Raw genomic sequence first — 24,318 nt, forward strand, 5'->3', positions numbered from 1 at the left:
GCCTTAGCTGTGTCCCATAGGTTCTGTTAGGTTTTGTTTTCATTTTCATTGACTTCCAGGAACTTTTTAATTTCCTCTTTTATTTCATCAATGACCCATTGTTCATTAAGCAGTGAGTTATTTAGTTTCCAGCTGTTTGCATGTTTTTTGTCTTTACTTTTGTTGTTGAGTTCTAGTTTTATTGAATTGTGATCAGATAGAATGTATGGTATAATTTCTGTTTTCTTATATTTGCTGAGGCTTGCTTTGTACCCTAGGATATGATCTGTTTTGGAGAAGGTTCCATGGGCTGCTGAGAAGAATGTATATAGTATAGAGTTGGATGAAATTTCTGTAGACATCAACTAGGTCCATTTGATCGATTGTATATTTTAGATCTAGAATTTCTTTATTGATTTTTTTTGTTTGGATGACCAATCTATTGATGATAATGGGGTGTTAAAGTAACCCACAACCACTGTGTTGGAGTTAATATATGCTTTTAGGTCCTTCAGGATATGTTTGATAAAATTGGGTGCGTTGACACTGGGTGCATATAGGTTGATAATTATTATTTCCTTTTGGTCTGTTTCCCCTTTTATTAGTATAGAATGTCCTTCTTTATCTTGTTTGATCAATGTAGGTTTGAAGTCTACTTTGTCAGAGATAAGTATTGCTATTCCTGCCTGTTTTGGGGGGCCATTGGCTTAGTAAATCTTCTTCTAGCCTTTCATCCTAAGCCTGTGCTTATTTCTGTCGGTGAGATGGGTCTCTTGTAAGCAACAAATCGTTGGGTCTTCCTTTTAATCCATTTCGTCAACTTGTGCCTTTTGATGGGGGAATTAAGTCCATTAATATTAAGTGTTAGTGCTGATAGGTATGTGGTGATTCCTGTCATTTAGTTGTCTTAGTTTTTTGAAGGTTTGATTGTGTGTACCTAAGTTGAGGTTACTCTCTATTTTCTTGCTTTTTCTTTTCCTGTATTTTGGTGCTGCCTGCCCTTTCATGGTTATGTTGGGTTTCACTTTCTGTGTGCAGAATCCCTTGAAGAATCTTTTGTAGTGGTGGCTTTGTGGTCACATATTGTTTTAGTTTCTGCTTATCATGAAAGACTTTTATTGCTCCATCTATTTTGAATGATAGTTTTGCTGGGTAGAGTATCATACGGTTGAAGTTATTTTCATTCAGTGCCCAGAAGATGTCACCCCAAGCTATGCTTGCTTTTAATATTTCTGTTGAGAAGTCTGCTGTGATTTTGATGTGTTTACCTTTGTATGGTATTTGTTTTTCCTCTCTCTTACAGCCTTCAGTATTCTTTCTCGGGTCTCTGTATTTTTTGTTTTAATGATAATATGCCATGGGGTAGATCTATTTTGGTCTGGTCTGTTTGGTGTTCTGGAGGCCTCTTGCATCTGTATGGGAATAGATTTCTCTAGATCTGGGAAATTTTCTGTTATTATTTTGTTGAACATATTATGCATTCCCTTTGCTTGCACTTCTTCTCCTTCCTCAAGGCCCATGATTCTCAGGTTTGGTCTTTTTGTGGAGTTAGTGAGTTCTTGTATTTCCTTTCACAGGTCTTGAGTTGTTTAACTTACAGTTCTTCAGTTTTTCCTTTAATTACCATTTTATCTTCGAGTTCTGAGATTCTGTCTTCTGTTTGTTCTATTCTGCTGGATTGGCCTTCCGTTTTGTTTTACAGTTCTGTTTCATTCTTTTTTCTGAGGTTTTCCATAACCTGGGTTGTTTCCTCTTTAATGTTGTCTATTTTCGTCCTGAGTTCATTTATCTCTTTTTTAATCATATTCTTTGTTTCACTTTGGTGTTTATACAGTGCTTCTATGGTTTCTTTTATTTCTTCTTGTGCTTCCTCAAATTTTCTATTTTTGTTGTCTTGGAATTTCTTGAGTGTCTCTTGTACATTTTGTTTGACCGTATCCAGTATCATCTCTATAAAATTCTCATTGATTACCTATAGGATTTCTTCTTTTAGATTATTCCTTTGGGCTTCATTGGGTCTTTTGGCATAGTTTATCTTCATTTTTTTGGAGTGTGGATCTGAGTATCTGTTTTCTTCATTCCTTTCTGGTTCCTGTACTAATTTTTTGCTGTGGGGAAACTGGTTTTCCTGTTTTTCCGTCTTCCTGTCATTACCCTTGGTGTTGTTATTGTCCCTGTACTGTGTGTAATTAAGTATTTTCTAGCTTGTAATAATAACAATGGTGATATTTAGAATGGAAGGGTGAGAGGAGATGGAAAGCAAAGAAATTAAAGGAAAAAATAACAAGTAGAAAAAAACAAAACAAAGAAACAAAAAAGTTTCAAAGATATAAACAGGGAGAGATAGTGTAGTAATCAACACTAAGCTGAACAGGCATTAGAGAGACAGAGGATTGAAAAAAAATAAAATAAAAAATGAATAATAAAATGAAATAAAAATCTCCAATTTCAAATGCAATGAAGTCTCAGTCTTAATAATTTTGATGTTCATCCCTCAGCCTCCAATACTGGAGATGGTGTCTCAGAAGTAGTTCTGTCGTTGCATCAACGGGGGAAAAAAACCAAACCAAACAAAACAACACAAAACAAAAAAAAAAAACATCACAAAGTGTCCCAAGTTCAAATGCAGTACAGTTTTAGTAAGTTTTTCAGCATGCAGGTGTAGTTCTGTTGTTGTCTCATCAAAGGAAGAAAGAAAAAAAAGAGTCTGGAGACAGTTCTGTGAATGGCTATCTAAGGCTTGGCTTACCTGCCCGCTGCTGTCAGCCTGCTCTTGCTGGAGGCTTTATTTATGCAGATCTCAGGAGTGATCTTAACACTCACCTAGCCTTGCAGGCTTTGTTTACTTAGAGTTCTCCTGGGCAAGACCACCACTGCTACAAACTTTCCCTGTTCCAAGCACACTGGAGGAGGTGACACTGCACCAGCTTTCTCAGGCCTGCATGTTTAGTTACAGTTCACGTGGGAAGTGGGCCTTTCCCCCTCTCCTGTGGAGTTTTCCTCCCACCGCCACTTTTACAAGCTTTCCTGCTCCTGGTTGCTGGGCGTGTGCCCTGCTCCTGCCTTCTCCAGCTGGCTTGTTTGGAGGGATTTCCCCTTCCCCCCTCTTTGGAGCTCAGGGTGCCTGCCCTCTTTGCTACATATCTTTTTTGTTGTTATTGCTTATTACTCAGTTTTTTTTCCTTTTTTCCCTTGGTGGGGGTCAGTCTGTCCAGGGGGCTATGCTGATCTGACCCAGGGTTGTCTTTGGGAGTACCGCATCCCGCTTAGCTCACGTTGTGGTCCATGTCTTCCCAAGCCGTCTAGGCGCTGGCGTCTGGCGGCAACTTGGGAGCCCTCCTGGTTTCTCTGTTTAACGTGAAGTGGAGATGGTATGTGTGGGGTGGGGATGTGGAGGAGTTAAAGTTTTGCCTGTTCTCAGTGGTTTTTCCTGTAAGATGTATCTCCAGCGTCTCTCCAAGATTTTACATTAGGAGGCACTCTTTCTGCTTCCTCCCTCTAGCCGCCATCTTGGAATCTCTCCTACATAGGCAATTTAAAAAGAACATACAAACTATATACTCCAGTTATTTATTTGATATTGATAGGTCAATACACAGCGTAATGAGGCCTCTTGGTGGAGTGGAATTTGTAAATGAGTGACAAATAAGAAATGATTTAGAGAATAGTAAGAGAGCAAGTTGTGTGAAGACTACCTTGGTCTTTGATTTTACTATTATTGGGTAAAGATTTTGTGTTCACATTCCCTGCACTCTGTTTCAACTTTGTTTTTAAATAGCAAAGAGCCCATATGCCTGCCCTCCAAAGAGAGATGGGCTAAATACGTTCTGGCCTATTTCTCTCAGTGGGTGTCAAAGGCAGCCATAAAGTATGATATAGTTGGCATGGAAAGACATTACTAGGTGAGAAGAGCAGTTCCAAATGGCAAGTATTCATGTGAAGTTGTAAGCATACACAGAGAGGTGATTTTAAAAAATAATGATGTTTGATCTATAGTTGCATTTGGGTGCTTGTTCTTAGCAATGAATATCATGTCAACCAAAATAATAAAGCTATGTTCAGAAATAAAATGAAATTACTTACAGCACATAGAGGCATCATCACTGTTAGTTTATTTTCTACATAATTTTAGGGGGAGTGGGTCTTCAACATTAGACACATACTCTGTAAAGTTTTACTTTGTAAAAATTTCCTGTGTAAGAGTAGGTGTTGAGCACTGTGTCCATTGTGTGGTTTTATGTTATGAACTATTTCAGACATACAGAAAAAGAATGTGGGAAATAATAAATGATAGCCAGAATATTCACTGTGCAGCTCCTATAAACCTGAACATTCTGCCATACTTGCTTCAGATGTTTTCATAATTTAAATATTCTTCCCAATCTTAGTCCCCTTTTCTTCACAAGAATCATTCATTTCTTAACATTAGCAATTGAGATGTTTTTAAATGTAAATTTAATACTTTAAGTGTAATAAAGAAATTGAATGTGTTGAGATCCTTTTAGACCATTACAAATAATTAACCACTGGTTTTCTTTTCTGCAACTGTGTTTATTTTTCATAGGACTTTAAAGGACTCAGCAAAAAAAGAAAGATGTATCCTGAAGATAAACCTTTATCATCTGAGTCCTTGTCAGAATCAGATTATATTGAGGAGGTGAGTTAAAAGAGATAAAAGTTGTTCCATTTCAGGATGAGTTTTGCATTTTTCCAGAAGATAATTAGATGGCTATTATTTTGGTAATTAACCATATTTCCCCATACCTTCTAATCTGAGATACTTATTTTTACTCTATTATCATCTTGTACTACCATTCTGATTATATGAAAGAGGCCGTATATAATTTAAAGCAAATTGAAACCTAGCATTTGCTTGCATGGTTAAAATTGAACATTGCACATGCTATCCAACATCTTGTTTTTGTTTTGAGCTTAATCTTTAGGGATTAGAAAGGTGCAGAACTGTTGGCATAACCTCCATTTTCCTGTCTACAAAGTGAGGGAGGAGAATTAGGTCATGTCAGTAGTCCTTTTCAGCTCTAACAGTCCATATCTTAGATTTGGCACTCCGTTAGAATTAGAGTCCAGAGTTAATTTTCTGTCAGTTATCAGTTTTATTGTTTCTCTCTTGGCATTGGTTTCCTTATCTGTAAAATAGGAACCTATCATATTACTTAATTATGGCAAGTAAATGAGATGAAAAATTATGAAAGGCTTTATATAAGATCTGGGTCAAGATCCCTAAAGTTTACTGAACTCTTGGCACAAAGTCTAACCCAAGTCGTAGAATTTTAAAGTTGCACCTTTCTTTAGAGATCAACATTTCATCCCCCTTCAGTAGTGTAAAATAATGTTGAGGGTCTGGCCTTCTGTGACAGGCATCACAGAAGCAGACTGCCAGAGCTACTGGTTTTCCTGACTCCATCTCCTTTCTGTACTATCCTCCTCCTGCATCCGCCCTGCCCAGCTCTGCCTCTGCCTCTGCCTCTGCCTGTCCTGCTTCTTATCTCCATGCTCCCTGGGTCCTGCCTTCTTGTTTGTTTGTGCCTTCTTTCTGAGTCACTAAGCTTGCTCCATGATAATGGCCTTCAGTCTTATCAGACCTGTTGCCACCATTTTGTACCAATATTTTGTAAACCCCCCTGAAATGAAATTTGCAGCTAATTTATAAACTATGCTATTTAAAAAAAAAAATTTTGGTAGTACTGACATTTGAACTCAGTGTCTCAGGTTAGGCAGATGTTCTACCACTAGAGCCATACCCCCAGCCCTTTTTGCTTTAGTTATTTTTCAGATAGGGTCTTGTGCTTTTGCCTGGGCCAGCCTCAAACCACAATCCTCTATCTCTGCCTTCTGAGTAATTGGGATTGTGGGTGTGCACCACCATGCCCAGCTTGTTCTTAAAGATATGATCTTAGTAACTTTTGTGGCAGGCTGGCCTCAAACTGCAATCCTATCTACCTCTTGAGTAGCTGGGATTGCATTTGTGTGGTACCACACCTGACACTAATTTTTATATGACTGTCCCCTAACAGAAATATACAGAAGAAACAAATGTAAATAATAATGTATAATTTTATATTTTATTTTAGTTTATAAATGCTTAAGTATGAGAATACAAAAAAAAAATCTTGAGTCAAAACAAAATGTAGGCTGTAGATAGTACATTACATAAGCCCTTCAGAAACCATTCAGTGGCATTGTCACCAATGACATTTTCCAGCATGTGAACAAAATTTAGTGAAGTAGTTGTTCTTGTTTGTTTGTTTGATTTTGGTGGTACTAGGGCTTGAAGTCAGAGCTTCACCTTGCTAGGCAGGCACTCCACCACTTGAGCCACTCCACCAGCCCTAGTGAAATTTGTTTGTTTGTTTTTTTAATTGTTGTGCTAGGGTACATTGCAACATTTACAGAAGTTCTTACAATATATTAAATATCATAGGTGAATTCACCTGCTCCATTATTCTCCTTTATCCTCCTTTATTCCTGGAATAGTTTCAATAGTTCTCATCCTAGTGAAGTTTTTAATGAAACAAAAGTACAGTCTCCACAGTTGGGCTCAGTGGCATACATCTGTAATCCCATTTATTCTGGAGGCAGAGACAGGAGGATCCCAATTTCAAGGCAGACCTCGACAAAGTTAGTAAAAGACCTTACCTCAAAAAAAATAAATATAAACTAAAGAGCTGGGGCATGGCTAAAGTAGTAGAGCATGGCATAGCAGGTGCAAGGCCCAGAATTCAATCTCCAGTTCAGGGGAAACAAAAAAAAAAAAAAACCCCAGTCTTTTCTCTGTTTATATGATATTTCTGGGGCATGCATTATATCTTAAAATCTTTTTATTATTATTACTTTTTGTACTGGGGTTTGAACTCAGGGCCTTCATCTGGAGCCTCTCCACGAGCCCTTTTTATAATGAGTATTTCCAAGATAGGGTCCCTCGAACTATCGGCCTGGGCTGGCTTCAAACCACAGTCCTCCTAATCTCTGCCTCCTAAGTAGCTAGAATTGCAGGCATGAGCCACTGGTACCCAGCTATATCTTAAAATCTTGAACAAAATACTTTGTGTTCAATTTATAGTAAATTTACTTCCATCATAAACAGATCCATTATATGAATTGTTAACAGGCTATTCAAAAGTCACAAAGGATGTACATTGCTGTCCTGGACCATGCATGACAGCATCCCTTATCTCTGCCTGCCTAAATATGGATGTAATGCAGCTAAACACCTGTAATTTTTTAAGTGCTCTCTAAAGAGAGCTGCCACCCTGTTGTAAGCTAATGGTCTGTAATGTTTGTTGTCTGTTCCTCTAGTGCTTATGCTTCTTTATATCATTAGTTACATTTTCATGTATTTTTATCATGTATTTAATATACAGTCACCTAACAGGTATACCACAGAATTGAACATTTAGGCAGTTTTTATACTCTAGTATATTAACTATGTTTACTAAATGATAACAAGTGAAATTTAATGCAAAATAGCTTAGATTTGAACTTAATACTTAATACACATGAAGTTTACCAACTTTCAATTTAAGTTAAATCCAATGTACATACTTTAAAAGCTTAAAATAAATGTAAATGGTGATAATTATTATTAAAGGGATTTTAATGATTTGATTTCTACCGAGTATATTGTATGTATACCTACCATTTGTTGACACCATCGAATAAGAGAAATACCTACTATATTCCATGCACAGACCCTTGAAGGTAATTAGTCCTGTTTTTTCTTGGACTGGGGTTTGAACTCAGGGTTTCCTGCTTGCAAAGCAGGCAATCTACTGCTTGAGTCACATCTCCTCCAGTCCATTTAGCTGTGGTTATTTTTTTGAAGATGGGACTTGTGAACTGTTTGCTCAGATTGGCCTCAAATCTCCCAGTCCCAGCCTATCAAGTAGCTAGGATTACAGGCATGAGCCACAGGCACCTAACCTGGCTTAGATATTCTTTTTATAGATGAAGAAACTGAGGTAGGATTCAGATCCTGCTTTCTGTTATTTCAGAGCTCCTGATTTCTTCCACAGTAGCCTGCTGCCTGTTTTAGGTGCTGAAAAATGACTTAAGTGAATTCCTCTAGAAATTCAAAATCTTAATTTACTTTCTTTTACATATTTTTCATTGAAACCTCATTGAGATGGAACAGTTAATTTAAGATGCAGTTCGATTGTCAAAATGTTGTAACTGTAGAAGATACAAAATATATTAGAGTGAAAGAAAAAGGCATTGAATACAAATTATATGTTTGTCTTTTCCACAAAAATTTCAACTTTTTAGGTACGAGCCAAAAAGAAGAAAAGCAGTGAAGAACGAGAAAAAACAACAGCAAGTATCTCTTATGTCTTCATATAACAACAGCAGGGCTGTTTCAGTTTAAAATAGTAATTAATAATAGTAGCATGCTAATGGCATGGTTGGATTTATGGTGAACAGATAAATAATTGGGAAAGGTGTGGTGTTCAACAGCTCCACTTAATGGATAGGAGAAAAAATCAAATTGACTCAGGAAAAAGAAAGAAATCCCTGGCAGCAAACATCTCATTTCCATTCCACTATCTTACGGTGAGAAATATAATCTCACTTTGAATGATTTTTTTTAAGCTATAGTAAAGTATGGCAATTTCCTCAGTCTTCTAAAGTAAGTTACTTCCAGATCCACCAAACCTGTAATAGCAGAAAAAGCCTCTCAAAGCACTTTCTGAAGTGCAAAATAAGCAGGAAAGTACAACATAAATGACTCACCAATATAGATTATTCCTGCTATTGTGCACACTGAGAAGTAGGAAAGGAGAAAGAAGGAAAAGGAGAATGGCACTGGTGTCCAACGAGAATCAGATCAACAAAGGGAAAGTAGTTACTAGAGACTTTCAGAGAGCAATGCAGACCATATCAGCACAGTAGTGTAAAGGCCCTCAGAATAAATGTGGCTGATGACTTTTGAAGGTATTTCTTCAGGGAGAGGTGAAAGAAAAATGAAGACAGCATCATTTGTAGGTCAGAGTTTCCCCTTCCTAGAACTTCCCTAGCTCTTAAAATAAGGAAGCGCTTCTGATAGAAAGGTTCCTTGGGGGCTGGGCATTTGCCTCAAGGGACAGAGTGCCTGCCTAGCAAGAATTCAAACACCGGTGTCGTCAAAAACAAATAAAGGTTCACCTGGTAATATATGATTCATAAATAACATACTTCAAGACCAAGGTGACAAGAGCGACACTTTTTGTGAGTGGGAAAAAAATTTGAGTGGAGACTGCTTTGGTCTGTGGTTCAGATTGATTAACACAATTATATTCTTCATTTTGGATAATTCTAGTATATGTTTGTACTGTTTCATTCTTTCAGGGAGTATATACTTATTTAGCATCTCTGTACCGTTCCATGGTTTCTACAGAGGAGGTACAGTGAAGTACAAGATAGATAAAGGTGTATATGTGAGAGAGCAACTGTGGGGCTAAAGAAAAGCACTGTGGGGCTCAGTGATAGAGTACTTGCCTAGTGTGCACAAGGCCCTGGGTTTGATCCTTAGCACTACAGTAAATAAATAACCCAAGTTATAATATTCTGAACTCTGTAAAATTCTATATGTAGTTAAAAAAAAAAAAAGTGATAATGATCTGGGAATGTAGCTCAGTGGTAGAGTCTTTGCCTAATATGCACAAAGTCCTGGATTTGATCCCCAGCACCACAAAAAAAAGAAAGAGCATGAAAGTTATCTTAGTGCTATAAAGTGGTGGCAGTCTCTGAGAGTAGATGAGACTGGATATAGTGCTAATAGACATGAAAGTGGATAGGAAGCCCTGCTTTACACGTTTGGCTCTTCTCCCTTCTCCCTTTCTGTTTTCTTCTCCTGAATATTAACACTAGGAGTAGTCTTTCATTTGGTGCCACCTTTTCAAGTTATGTATGTTTCTGAAAGTTCGACCTTTTTACTTGCACAACAGAAGCAATAGGAGATCAACAAAATCCCAGCATCTTTTATCCACTCAATTTGACTGCTTTTTATAGGCTGCAGTGACATTTCCCTCAAAAGATTAAGCATCTGTTTATTTTTTGAGTAAAATGGACTTTCCACCTGTACTTCAGTACTTTGCATTAGTGAGTTGGTGTTAATTTAAGAAGTTGTTAGCAGTTTGAGGAGTGCACAATGTGTTCTATATACATAAAAATAGTGGATTGAGTGTTTTCTGCTCCCCTTGGAAACTCATTTTGTCAAAACAATTTGCTGTTATGATACTCCTATACAGTAGCTGTGATTACTTTATCTTTAGAAATTATATAGCAAGAAATAGCAATTGATTGCATAATTCAATTGAGTTTATTTTCTATAAGAAATTGTGTTAGAAACTATGATAACATGCCAGTGACTTAAGAGTTTTTCCGTCTTTTTGAAAATTGATAAGAACTCTTAGTCCTCATGTGAAACTGATATTAAGACTTCATTCAAAAAGGTTTGTTTACCTGGGTATGTGGATTGCTTGTGGTAGCTTAGAAGTACCACGGTAAAGATGTTTTTAGTTTGCACATTTTCCTGAAGTAATGTCTAACATGGAATTGTCTTTATAGGAAAAAACAAAAAAGAAAAAGAAGCATAAGAAACACAGTAAGAAGAAGAAAAAGAAGGCTGCTAGTTCAAGTCCTGACTCGCCATAACATGTAGAAAAAACAGAATTCCTTTATAAAGAAAGTGCAATGTCTAAGGAGATTTCAACTGTGAAAATTATGACATAATTCACTAAAATGCATGAGTTTTCTTGTTCTTAGAATTATTCCTGGACTGTTGAGTAACCACTCAGATGCTGCTCTGTGAAAGGCCCATGATCGTTGCCTGCTGCTTGAGCATCTACTTTTTCCTCTTCCAGTGCTGAATATCCTGGGAGATAATACACTGCAGTTGTACTAGTGGTTAAGATATTTGGGAATAAAGCGAATATTTTGACTAGAAGCATCCAGTGATAAATAAACAGAAACTGAATCTGGATACATCTATTGGATATAATCAGAAGTGACCAGATGATTCTAGTTAAAATTTTTAAAGTAAGGATTACATTAATATTTCAAAAATCCTTACTCTGTAGATAAGTGTATTTTAATTTTTTCCCTGTATATTTTTATTTACCTGGGGAAGGAGATCTTAAGGTGGGAGGGGTGGTTTGTTATCTCTTTAGCTAGCAGAATAGCGTGCCTTTGATCCTCATGTCCTATTTTTGCGGACACAGAAGCCATGCTTCCTGGGAAGGTCAGAGCTGGGTACCTTCATTTGCCCTTTACTGAGCTAATGACATCCTTGGACTTTGTTGTGTGCTGCTTTGAGTGAACCAGAGATACACAGCCCTTTGCAGCATGAGAAAGCCCCCAAAGCTCTGGCATTTACCTCCACTTCAATAATAACAATATTGTTTTTAGCATTTGAAATATGTTATGTTGTTTGATTTCATTTTGACTACATTTTGGCTTTGGAGAGGAATCGTTTAAATTGACACTGGTACTTTTTGAACTTGATCGCTGAAGATTCCTAAATGCATGTTTTATATTGTTGGGTTTTAACCAGTCAAGAAAATTTTACGTAACCAGTGATTGTTACTTTATTTTTTGTATGGGTTTTATTTAGGCTGCAATGTTTAGTTTTAGTTAACTCCTTACTCTTGTTATCTTACGTTCATTATTGTTTAATGGCATACTTGCCAAGTTAGCATGTAAAAAGCAGGGTTTTGATTTTTTCTTTTTAACAGCTTCATATTGAAGCTGAGACTTCACCATAAGCAAGTTGAGTGGCAGGCCTGGTATGCTGTATCTTGTTACATAAAGCTATTGCCAGAATCTTAGTAAATACAGTGTTTTAAAAGTTTGTTGTCTTTGTATATTAATAACAAATTATGACAAGTTAACTTTCAGTAGAATTACATTACTGCTTTTCCTGTGTCATATTTTACTAAGATTTTATGCTTTATATCTCCTGCTGAACTATTAGGAATGTTAAAAGGAATTGATAAACTGTTCATTTTACATTTTTATATAATACTAAATATAATTTGATGTACAAGTTTGCCTGTTTCAGAAGGTGTGCTAATTATAGTGGAATATGCACAAAGCATTTTGGCATGACAAGAAGCTGAATAAATAGCTATTTTACTTAAAAAAAAAATCTGTGCTCTTATATCTCCCTTTGGGTTACAAGTAAAGTTATAAAGGAAAATATTAGTGTTAGTGACAGACAGGTAAGATATATCTTCAAGTTTTTAGTGGTTTAAAAGCAAACAGAAAACATTCCTTTGAAAGTTTCCTTAACTTTTACACTTAAAGTTTCCCATTATTTCATCACAAAAGATACCTATATGCATGCCAGCACTAGGGAGGCTAAGGCAGGAGGCTCAAGTTTGAGTCCAGCCTGAGCTGCATAGTGGGTTTAAGACCCTATCTCAAAACAAACAAAAAAATCTGAATGCACTTGAGTACACAGAAAATTTGAGGAACAGTTTATATTCCAAAAGAAAGCTTTTCAAAAATACTGTTCTTGAAAATCATTAAAAGTTTATTAGGTCATTTGTTGGACAATTTTGCTGTGACTGTAAAAGTGCAGCTTTACAGACTGATCTAGAATATGACAGCCAACTAGAAGCAGCTGTCCATCTGAGAAAAGGGGAAAGGTGATTGGGCAAAAAATTTGTACCCCTTTCACTTTGCTGACTCTGGGACACACCTTTTTCATTGTTCCTCTGAGGTAACCTTGACAGTCTTCCACTAAGGTATGAAAAGAATCTGTGATGGAGTAATGTCAGTTATATTGATTCCATAGCTACTATAGAGTGCAAGATAGTAACATCTCTTCCGCTGTCTCTTAAGTTTACACCAATTTTATAAACAAGACATGTTACTATGGCACCAGGATAACTGGCAGAAATTGATGAGTTCTGTATAGGAAAATTGGCTTTTTTCATGGTACTGGGATTTGGACTTGGCCTCACACTACCTAGGCAGGCACTTTACCACTTGAGCCACTCTGTCAGCCCTAGGAAAATTGACTATACCACTGCTACATTTTTCATTTACTCTGAATTAGAATAACTATAGTTTTAAGTACAAGAGTGTCTTTATTCAGAATACAGGTTTGTATTCCTTCAATCACCACGTGCTATAAACCTACTCATTTCATAGTAAACGGTAGACTGCTCTTGGGAAACCAATACAGCGTTCTTCAGACTTAACTGACAGATTTCACAGCTAAAAATTTTTGCCATGTTTTAACTTAAAGTCAGTTGCATTCACTGAGTATTTTTTATAAGGGAGGTTTTGGGAAAACTTTTTTTAAAATTGTATCTGCCTTCTTATAAAATTTTTTATTCTTAATAAAAATTTAAGAGAGGCTGGGGATATATCTCAGTGGTACAACATGAAGCCCTGAGTTTAATTCCCAAAATAAAAATAAATTGATAAGAATATTGCATTCTAGAGCTGGGGATGTAGCTCACTAAAGCATTTGCCTACCATTCACAAAGCCCTGTGTTTGACCCCTTGCAACAACAACAAAATAAGAGAATATTGGGTCTTAAATTCTAAAAATAATTTTAGTACATTTTCTTGCCTTACAATGTGAAGCCCAGCAGGTAGATGTGATGTTTGTTTTCTCTACCAGGATTTTATAAAAGACAAGTTAGAACAGTTGATGTTTTGGTTAGCTTTAACTTACTAACACCTGTTTTCCTACCAGAGGCATGAAAGTGGGTTTTTACATTCTTGAAGGTCCCAGATTGAAGCCTCTGGATCTCATGAGAGGGCTCTTGATTAGAGTTTAGAGGAAGTTCTTATTCTCACTTAAAGAATAAGATTTTTGTGATCATTCTTAGTGGTGTGTTCAAATAGGGAAAAACATTTTTAATTTGTGCTGAGGGAATATACGTGGCAATAATACGAAATGCTACTTTAAATGACGCTCAACCCCAAAGAAAAGATACAGTAGTGCTTCAGATTGCAGTAACCTTGATGAAATTCCGGCATATGTACTAAGTGGTAGCAAACGTTGCCTATTTTTCCAACTACTTGAGAATCTTGTGTTTGGTTGCTGGGAAGTTGCCGTGTCCACGTTCTAAGTTGGAATTGGATGGTGAACTGTGGAAAGGCTGGTATAGCTTAAGACACCCAAGTTCTGAATTAGATTGGGAAGCCGCAGGGTGTTGAAGCCACACTCAACATGGAGCAGAGGGCACTGAAGAAGCTGGTGGAATCCATCAGTAAAACAGTCAAGAGCTGTAAGTAGGGACCAGATACCAACAGTTCCTGAACATCTTGATGCAATCAGATACAAATGTTGGCCAACACAATAGTTGGAGACATACTAGTTTGGCATTAACGAGTGTTTTGTAACCCTAGAGTGATCCTATGTCTAATATTTTGGCTGTTTTAAAAGTAGATAAGCCAGCAAGCAATTACACAGAAAGTACTTGTGGGAAGAATAGCTTAAAATTTACATGACAAATGCTAAAGGATTATCTGCCAACCCAAGACTGATGTTACAGTCATATTGAAATTTAATGAGTTACTAAATTATAAAAGTCTGTCTTGGTCAATCCTCCAAGTTTTCTAGCACAAAACTCAAAGTGGTCGATGGTTGCTGTACTTCAGGGAATTAATAGAGATACATAAAGATACTTAAGATATTGAAGAAGTCACAACATGCTTTCCACATGGCAAGTGTTTGCTTATTAAAAGCTAGTGACTTTAACAGACTTTTTTTTTTTAAGTCCTTGCCCTGGAAGACCTTAAGCAATCTTGTGAGTTTTGTTTCTCTGACATGACCGCAGTACAGATTGGCAAGCCTCAGTCCTACATACATTAAGGAAGTTAATTTCATGCATAGTTACAGAATCATTGCTGAGAGCACTTCCATTTTTCCTTGGGTGACCTCAAAGGATAGGTGCCACCCTAAGACTCAGACTTGTTTCAATTTCATTTCAATTGGGTTTTAATCTGAGTTCCTCTAGCACTTCTAAGGGCCTGTTTTCCAGTCCTGCTATTTTGAAGCCCTTAAAATCTGTCCTATATATTTAGCCAGTGCTGAGTATAGTAAGATAATAAATACTACCATCAGCTACTACTTTTTTAATGGAGCCTAAGTTTTCTGACATCGAAAAGGAAATGTTTCATACTTACAAATTTTCAAATGGCTGGTGTTTTATTGAGATCTTCCTGAGTTAGACACTGCTGAATGGCTTATATTAATCATCTTTGAATTCTAAGGACAAACCCAATGAGGTAGGTGATATTTTTTCCTGTTTTCAGAAATAGAAACAGTCTTAGATGTTCTTTTGTCAAATTGAACATCTAGTGGCCCTAACTGTTGGAGAAAGAGTTGGCACCCAGATTCTGATTCTGGTCCCTGTGCTCAAATGTTTACTTCTCAAATCCTACTGATCAGCAATATAGACAACTCTCGTGGTCTTTCTGTCTGGTGCTCTAACATACTAAGTGCACAGTAAATACTTGTTGAATGTAGCTCAATTCTTGGATCATTCCAGTTGAGACCAGAGCAGATATTGGTCTTCATCTCATGAGAGGAATTTGGTTCTGAATAGGTAGGAGTGAGCAGAGCTAACAGAGGTAGTGCTGCCTCGGCCTTCTCAAGAGGTATTATCTTTTTATTTCTGTTGGCATATAAAATTCTAATTGTCCCATGTGGCAGAAAGTTGAAGTGGTTTTCCCTGGGCTTTCCTTTACAGTTTTGTTTTAGGAGGGAACCTTTATAGGCCTCATGAGCAAAAAGTCTCTTCTAGTCCAGTGTGTGACTCCCAGACCCTCAGAAAGCTAGTTACCTCCAGTGGAAGACATTTCCATTTTTTTCAGCTCAATCTAGAATGTTTTGTATTCTAGAACTAGTATAGTGAGACAAAGAACATGGGGCAACGTGTGTGTAAATAGGTTGGTATGCATGAATTTCCTACTTAGCTCTTCTGAGAGGATGGGAAGTAGTAACACCCAATAGCAACAAGCATACCCACTGCCCAGACCTTGGTTTCTAAATACCATCCTTCAATAAAGAGATTTGCAACAGAACTCCACATTAATAGTATAGATACCACTTGCCAGAAAGTAGAACTTAATTCACTTTTTCAATAGCTAACTTCAAAAGATTGCAGAAAGGGAAAAATTGTAACTTCAGTAAAGAGAGACCTGCAGACTAGTTTAACCAAGTGACAATAGTTAACAATCACAGTGATGTATCATGTTGATACATATGACATGATGAGAAGAGCACTTCTGTGGCATTCCTCCCCAAAACTCAACCATGGTCCAGTCATGAAAAAACAGGCAAAACCAAATTTTACAAAATCAAAACTCAAGGTCATGAAAAGCAAGAAAAGAGTGAAAACTATCACAGATTAGAGGATAAATAACCAAATGTAACATCCTGGATTTGGTCCTACAATAACCACCGCCATAAAAAAAAAAAAAGACATTAGTGGAAAACTTGCTGGAATCCAATTAAAGTTTATCATTAAGAATAATATGGCAAAGTTAATACACTAGCATTGACAAATGCACCATGGTTACGTAAGATGGTTAACATTAGGGAGAAACTGTGTGAAGATACAGGAACTCTCCACTATCTTTACATATCCTATGTAAGCTTAAAATTATTCTAAAGTAAGTCTTCCAAACTAAACGTTGCTAAGTACATCAACATTATTCCAAAATAGACACTCCACACAGTGTACTCACAGCTGAACTTCCTTTTTCTTCATGGCCCAAATAAGAGTTTTTGTCCTCAAAGAAGCTGCATCCCCTTTTATGACCTAGCCTTGTAAATCACAGCCTCGTTTCCACTGTACACTAAAACTGTCACAAAAATCTCACTAGCTTTAAGAGGAGACAAAGACCCCATCTCTTGAAGAGGATCAAAGTCACAATGTAAGAAAAGTATGTGTGATGGGATAGATTATTATAATCATCTAGGAAAACAGAAATACAAACGGCACCATCAGGTTCACCATAAGTAGTTTCAAGAATCTACTGCCAAAGTGATTTGCCTTAACTCAAACAACTTAACTTACCAGCCAGACTTTTTCAGTAAGCTCCCATTGCAGCAAAGTTAAGCTACTGCCATCTGGCCACACTAAACCATCACCCACAGCTGAGAACATCCCTCCCAGCCTTCAAGCTGGGGGACAGCTTGTGACACCTCCTCCTTGGAATCCTTCTTGATCACTTACCACCTCCCCAGTTATTATCCCTTCTTTTGGGCATGGCCAAACCCTCAATCACAGTGCTTCTAATACTTTCTTGTGTTTATTTCTTCACCTCTTCACAAAGATTTTTTTTTTTTGGTGGGGAAGAGGTGCTAGAAATCAAACCCAAGGCCTTGCACATGCTAGTCAAGTGTTCCACCACTAAACTACACTCCAACCCTCTTAGTTCATTCTCTCTCCAGATCGTAGCAATCTTGAGGGCAGAAATCATGGAATATTCATTGTCTAGTTTGTGGGAGGTCCTTAATGCTTATTGGTTAAATAAAAATAACATTTACATTCTATTACAGGACTTCATTGTTACAGTGTGACATATTAAGCAAGAAGACAGTAAATTTAATTCTATTAATAAAAATAGTATTATTAGTCATCTTTGTAAATTTTTATTCTCTAGATTATCAGTCGCTATACTAAAAACAAAGTCATTCTTCTGACCCCATAGAAACCCACATACTGTAAATGGAGTATTTGCTATGTATTGATATCACTTGAAACCTACAATCACCCCAAAGACAACATATAAATAATTTTATTTCCTCACCTTCCCCACCAAAAAGAAAAGGAGGAAGGAGAGGAGAAAGGAAATTAAAAAATAGTAGCCAGCTTTCACTCCTAACTCTTCTATTTCTCTCAAGTGATCTTTGGTTCATAGAATTAGACTCTTAGAGATCAAGTAATCTCAGAGATCATCCAGGACAATACCCAGTTTTTTACAGATGAGGACACTAAGGCATAATAGGTCTCCCAGCAATTCAGGGTAAGAAATGGAAGTAGAATTCAGATGCTTAAGTCTAGTACCCCAATTCACAAAGCCAGTCCTAGCAGTGCATCAGAACCACCTCTGCACTTCTAAATAGCATTTTATTAAGTCTGGAGTGAGACTTGATTCTGAATATTTAAAGTTTTCCACTTAAAAGCTGCAAATACGGCTATCACAAACCCCTACTTACTTTCTGCAGCATCTCAGGCTCCCTCTCAGGTTTTCTGTCCTTCCACTTCACTAGCCAAAGCTGTCACTCCACACCTGGCTTCCATCCTTCCAGCTATCCTGCTTCAATATAACTTTGCCAGATACATTTTCCTAAAACCACTTTTATTGTCATGGTCTCTGACTCCAAAATCTTTAATGACTTAGCCCAAAGATTCTGTTGCTTTAGGGCAGAGAAGAATCAACTAAGCCCTATTTAAAAGTTCATTCCTGGGCCTATTTTTAGCAATCTTGATTTAGCACATCTGGAGCATGTCCTGGGAATCTGCATATCTAACCAGCATGGGGCAGTAGAAAGGGGGTTGATTGTCACAGGCAGTCCAAAAACAATGCCATGAGAAAGAAACTCTGCTCCTGCATGGTAAACATTAATCCTTAGGGCAGGCATTTGAGAGCCTCTACCTGAGCCCATCCTCTTCCATCTTGTTTTTCACTTCTTTCCCAGCTCTTGCTCTGCCCCCAGTAAGGGGTAGTCGTTCAACTACTCAACTAATTTGTTCACTTTTCCTAGAATTCTCCACTTTGTTACCACCCCAAAACACATTCTTTTCTAGGTAAACACTGTGTATCCTTCAAGGCCCAGTTCAAAAGCTACTGCTCCTATGGAAATATCCCAAATTCTCTTTCCCACAGCAAATTTTCTACCTATGTGTCTACGGCAGTAAGAGTTACGTAATTCAGCATTTGTAACCTTAGGAGTATAGAGAGTTATAGAGTCATAGCCTTACGAGACTTCTGAGTTAGGCCATCTTAATTTTGTGAGCTCTTAAGTGACAAATCTTTATCATACACTTTTTTGTATCACCAGGCCACCTGGCATCATAGGAACAAAATAGCTATGTAGTAAAATACATGTAGTTGACTTGAACAACTTGGCAATTAAATCTGATTTATATTTGTTTTTCTTTTCATTTTGTAGTCAAAAAAAGTGAAGTAGAGTGTCTCATAGGCCTTTATCACAGCTTGGTGAGAAGAAATGGAAGATTTGGTAACAAAGGGCTAGACCGTAACACATTTCGAGGGATCCTGTTCAACATATTTGGAATGACTGATGATATGCTGATGAACAGGGGTAAGACGTCAGACTAAAACCTAACCATCTGAGATGAAAATTGTATGTATTCAATTGTCATCAAAGACCAAAGCTTTTTCAATGCCAAACTAGGAAGACATAATTCTAGTAGTGTGTACTACAAACAGTAATTAGTTTGTGAGGATTGTTTTAACACAAACTCACTCAGAATTTCATATCTCAGTTGTTCACCTTTGAGAAATAATCACTAAACCACATAAACTAGTAGAATTTTTAAAAAATAAGCAACTTGTAGATTTTAGTCATGATGACTTTGAAATCATGCTTTTCATACATAAATTATTAGTTGAGTTCTTTTTCTTTAGAAAAATGGAGAATGTATCAGTCAGTATAAAAATAATAATGACTCATTATGTTAGAAATATCAAAGAAAAATATACTTTAAATAGTAAATTATTCAGTGTAATTTATTAGTTTAGCAACATCTTAAAGGTATAATTTGGTAAGTTTTGATACATGTATATACCTGTGAAACCATCACCACAATCAAAATAATTCACATATCTACATCTCTAAAAGAGTAGATAACATTTTTACTTATCTTCTGTAGGAAGTACTAAGATTTCATTGGTAACTTTAAAAATAATGTATTACATGGAGGGTGGGGGGAAGTGGCCCAAACAATGTATATACATGTGAGGAAATGTAAAAATGATAAAATAAAAAATAATAATGTATTTCAGCTGTGGGCTCACACTTATAATCCTAGCTACTTAGGATAAGGAGATTGAGATGATACTATTTGAGTCCAGCCTGGGCAAAAAGCTAGTGAGACCCTATCTCCACCAATACAATTAGGGTGTGGAGGCACATGTCTATCAATCCAGCTACAAAGGAGGCATAAATAGGAGGATCGTGGTCCAGGTTGGCACAGGCATAAACATGAGCCCTTATTCCAAAATAAAACAGAAAGGGCTGAAGTGGCTCAAGCAAGCACAAAGCCCTGAGTTCAAACTCCAGTCACACACACACACACACACACACACACACACACACACGCACACACAGCATTACTTTAGTGTAACACCTTTGGTGTTACAGCAACTCTTTAGAACAGACTTTCTGCCAATTGTCATTGATTGGTTTTATGGTTTGTCTTCTTAGCTCCTACTAACTTAAAATATCACAAATGAGGGTCATCATTAGTCATGGGGCAGACTAGAAAAAAGGTTAGTTCGAGAAGAATTAATTTAGAAGGTAACACACATGTACAGGAAATCAATATGAGTCAACTCCCTGTATAGCTATCCTTATCTCAACTAGCAAAAACCCTTGGTCCTTCCTATTATTGCTTATACTCTCTCTTCAACAAAATTAGAGATAAGGGCAAAATAGTTTCTGCCGGGTAGCGAGGGGGTGGGGGGGAGGGGGGGCAGGGAGTTAAGAGAGGGGGTGGGGGAAGGGTGGAGAAATGACCCAAACATTGTATGCACATATGAATAAAATAAAAATTAAAAAAAAATTTAGGAGGAAACACATACCCAGTACCTTTGACTCTCAAGAAGACAGTATCCAAACCTTTTTTTCCTCCTCAATGTGGGAAAAAAGTTTTTCTCTCTCATCATTTGAATTTTAAAACACATTCTTTTTCTTTCAGTGTTTTTTGCATTTGATAAAGACAATGATAATTACATAAGTGCAGCAGAATGGGTTGAAGGATTAACAGTATTTCTTCGAGGGACTCTTGAAGAAAAGCTGAAATGTAAGGTTCCTGGCTTAGTGATATGTATTGTTAGCTCCATATTTAGTGAATGCTTATGTATTTAAAAATATGAAATTGGGGGTGGGGGAAGGTGTCCCAAACAATGTATACACATTCGAGTAAATCTAAAAACAATAAAATTTTTAAAAAATGAAATTGGGGCTGACAGAGTGGCTCAAGTGGTAGAGCACCTGCCTAGCAGCATGAGGCCCTGAGTTCAAAACCCAGTACTCCCAAAAAATACATAAATAAAAACATGAAATCAGTGTTCTCTGTAACAACCTTGCAAAAATGTTTCATGACAGCTCAAAACAAAACAAAAAGAAAACAGATGAAATGGGTAGCCTCATTGTAAGGCCAAGGAAGTCCCAAACCCAAGACTCCAAATCATTTTGGGGTATAGCCCCAGAGCCCCAAATCATTTGCTTCACCAGTTGATTCTATAATGCTCATCAGACTAGGTCTTTGATTTACAAGCCAGGTTAAGAATAGCAGCTAAGGGTCAGGCTTGTGCCAACTCTGATTAGCTGGCAAGGCCAAGGTTTCTGAGGTTGCCTCTGTGCTCAGCAGGAAACAGGCCTTGATATAGGGCTGTACATATGTTACTTTGGGGCCATTCCTTCTGGTCTTTTCACTACCAAATAATATGTGAGGGGTTGATATAGGATGAGATTAAATACACACTAGCCACCAGACATTAATATTCCACTGTTGGAGTTGTTTTAGATCAATTAGGAAGAGGGAAGTAAAGAGAGGAGTCTGAAGACAGTGTAAGTCCAGAGCAAGGAGTGTTATAAATGGAACTTCCTACTTAAAAGGAACATTAGGAATTCCAAAGACAATAATCTTAATTCACAATTTTGTCTAGAACCAGCAATGGTTTGCCCTATTGGGGTGATGTTCATTTCCTATGTCAGAGGAACTCTGGAAAGAGAACAGGAACATTTTGAGAAGGAGATGAGTTGCTTAAAATGTCTAACTGCTTAAGGAAAAACTGCAGTCACACATAAATGAGCAAATTTTTATCCCTTCTTGTTCTTTCACTTACATTTGGATTTGGGACACTGAAAAGATCTCTAAATTAAGGACACATTTAAAAAAAATTAATGGTTGTAGACTGGCTCAAGTGGTAAAGAGTGCCTGCCTACCAAGCATAAGGCCCTGAGTTCAAACCCCAGAACCAACAAAAAGATTATGGCATTTTTTTAAAATTATCAAATCTACATTTATGGATTTTTTTATTTCCACCTCCTCCCCATCGATTTTTCATGAGATAACATTTAAGTATGGTTCCCATGTAAGTTTGGTGCAGTACTTATTTCCAAATCTCCCCACCATATAATAAGTTAGATAAGTAATTGTATGGTGGATAAATTGCTTTTGAACTTTGGTATTACATGTTGAAATAACTAAGGAGAAGACTGATGAAATTTTAACTGTTCTTAATTTTTTAAACTTCTTATGCTTTACAAAGTCTGTTTTGAAGTTTACTATTTGGATGGAGATGGTTATATTTCTCGAGAAGAAGTATTTGACTTATTGAAGAACAGTCTCTATCAACAGTCACCAGAAGAAGAGAATGATGAAGGAATAAAGGAGTTGGTAGATATAACACTGAAGAAAATGGTAAGAATGAAAAACTGTAATGTACTACATTCAATCAAGTAGTTGTTTCACAAAGGTAAGGAAAAAGACAACTTATTATTTTCCTCAATAATGAATGTGACTTTTATAAAGGCAATTTTATTTGTTCTCTACTTTATCCATTGCCTTGCAGAAAGTGAGTGCCCAATAAATATCTATGGACAGGCTAGGTGATTAAATAATCACTATATAAAATAAATGTTAATTTTATTATATTAAAATATTTTACAATCAGTAAAACCTTATTAATTTTGGGGGAGACCACATTCACTTCATATAAAATTGGGAGCTGCTGCCAAGCACGGGTGGCTCATGCCTGTAATCCTAGCTACTCAGGAAGCAGAGATCAGGAGGATTGTGGTTTGAATCCAGCCCAGGCAAACAGTTTGTGAGACCCTATCTTGAAAAAACCCAAGACAAAACAGGGTTAGTGGAGTGGTAGAACGCCTGCCTAGCAAGCATGAGGCCCTGAGTTCAAGCCCCAGTACTGTAAAAAAACGAGAACAAAAACGGTTTTTCCAATTTTTTGTTCTATTTCCCCACTTTTTAGGCCAGAGCTTCATTTTATATTGATAAGATAGGTTACCTACTAGAATAATATGAATAAAATATGTGTCTTCTATAAATACCTTCTGATTTATATAAAAAGTATCTTCAGATGTATGAACTTACAGTTTTACTCAGTAAAATCTTTTAGTCTAGACAGCTATTTGGTATGGCAAAAATTAAGACTATTACTTATTAAGAAACATCTTTCTTTATAGGATTATGACAATGATGGCAAGATATCTTTTGCAGACTTTGAAAAAGCAGTGAGAGAAGACACACTTCTGTTGGAGGTGTTTGGCCCATGCTTGCCAGAAGCAAAGGTAGAGTTACAAGTACCAAAAACCCAAGTTGACTGAGGGGAAAATTTAAAGGTCCAGAAAGTAATATTTGCTAGATTCTCACCCCTGTAGCTGCAGCCCACTGCTGAAGACTAGGCAATCATAAAGGAATTGGCCTCATCCTAGTTTGGGGCACTACAAAGATGCTATCACAGATTACTTCAGTAACTAAATTTGGCAGGTTTTTATTAAGCATGAACCTTTAACCACACACAGTTCCTATCATCTATAGTAGTGTGACAACATTTGCTCAAACTCAAATCAGAGTATATTGGCTTTATTAAGTGATAGAACATTGACTAAAGAGTAGATTTAGCAAGTACCCACCATAAACTGCTTGATCTCTTCCAACCCAACTGCTATCATTGTTTGAAATAAGTTTAAAATAAGTTTTAAATTTTTGAACACATACATAGTATTTTATAGTGTTTCATTTGTGTTCATAAAGGCTTCTCATGTATGAATCTGAAAAGTTTTCTCAGCCTACTTAATTCATTTGGCTCATAAAGTTTACTTCCTTATTCTTACTTTGATCAACTGTACTTTTCACAGACAGAGGGAAAAGTGTGGATATGCCAAAACTGGAGTGGTACGAAGCTATATTTTCTAAAACTCATTTGTTTTTCAACTGCCATAAATCAAGTATTCTTCTTACAAGGACCAAAAGCATTGTAAGCTTCTATTTTCAACTTTGTTCTAACAGTTTTCTTTTTTACTTTACAGAATTGTTTTCATTTTGAAGCCCTAGTATTCAGAAACATCTCGTCTTCTAGTATTTGAATGTAAAC

At 36.8% G+C, this 24,318-nt stretch overlaps 2 protein-coding genes across 2 annotated transcripts in view; both read left to right on the plus strand.

Annotated features, from left to right (window-relative positions):
• Positions 1 to 12,103, plus strand: part of Fam133b (family with sequence similarity 133 member B) — a 28,964-nt gene extending 16,861 nt beyond the window's left edge. Inside the window, exons 9-11 of the mRNA XM_020161187.2 lie at positions 4,544 to 4,636; positions 8,263 to 8,310; positions 10,543 to 12,103. Coding sequence (XP_020016776.1) covers positions 4,544 to 4,636; positions 8,263 to 8,310; positions 10,543 to 10,629 — 228 coding nt within the window. The 3' untranslated portion in view covers positions 10,630 to 12,103. The remainder of the gene's footprint in view (positions 1 to 4,543; positions 4,637 to 8,262; positions 8,311 to 10,542) is intronic.
• A 1,920-nt stretch (positions 12,104 to 14,023) lies between these two features.
• Positions 14,024 to 24,310, plus strand: LOC109684689 (calaxin-like). The gene is made up of 6 exons (XM_020161186.2): positions 14,024 to 14,222; positions 19,124 to 19,276; positions 20,895 to 20,999; positions 22,474 to 22,625; positions 23,408 to 23,512; positions 24,254 to 24,310. The coding sequence occupies exons 1-6, from the start codon at positions 14,165 to 14,167 to the stop codon at positions 24,308 to 24,310; spliced, it is 630 nt and encodes a 209-aa protein (XP_020016775.2). The 5' UTR covers positions 14,024 to 14,164.
• Positions 24,311 to 24,318: the final 8 nt, after the last annotated feature.

Source organism: Castor canadensis, chromosome 2, assembly GCF_047511655.1.
Source record: "Castor canadensis chromosome 2, mCasCan1.hap1v2, whole genome shotgun sequence".
Taxonomy (NCBI): domain Eukaryota; kingdom Metazoa; phylum Chordata; class Mammalia; order Rodentia; family Castoridae; genus Castor; species Castor canadensis.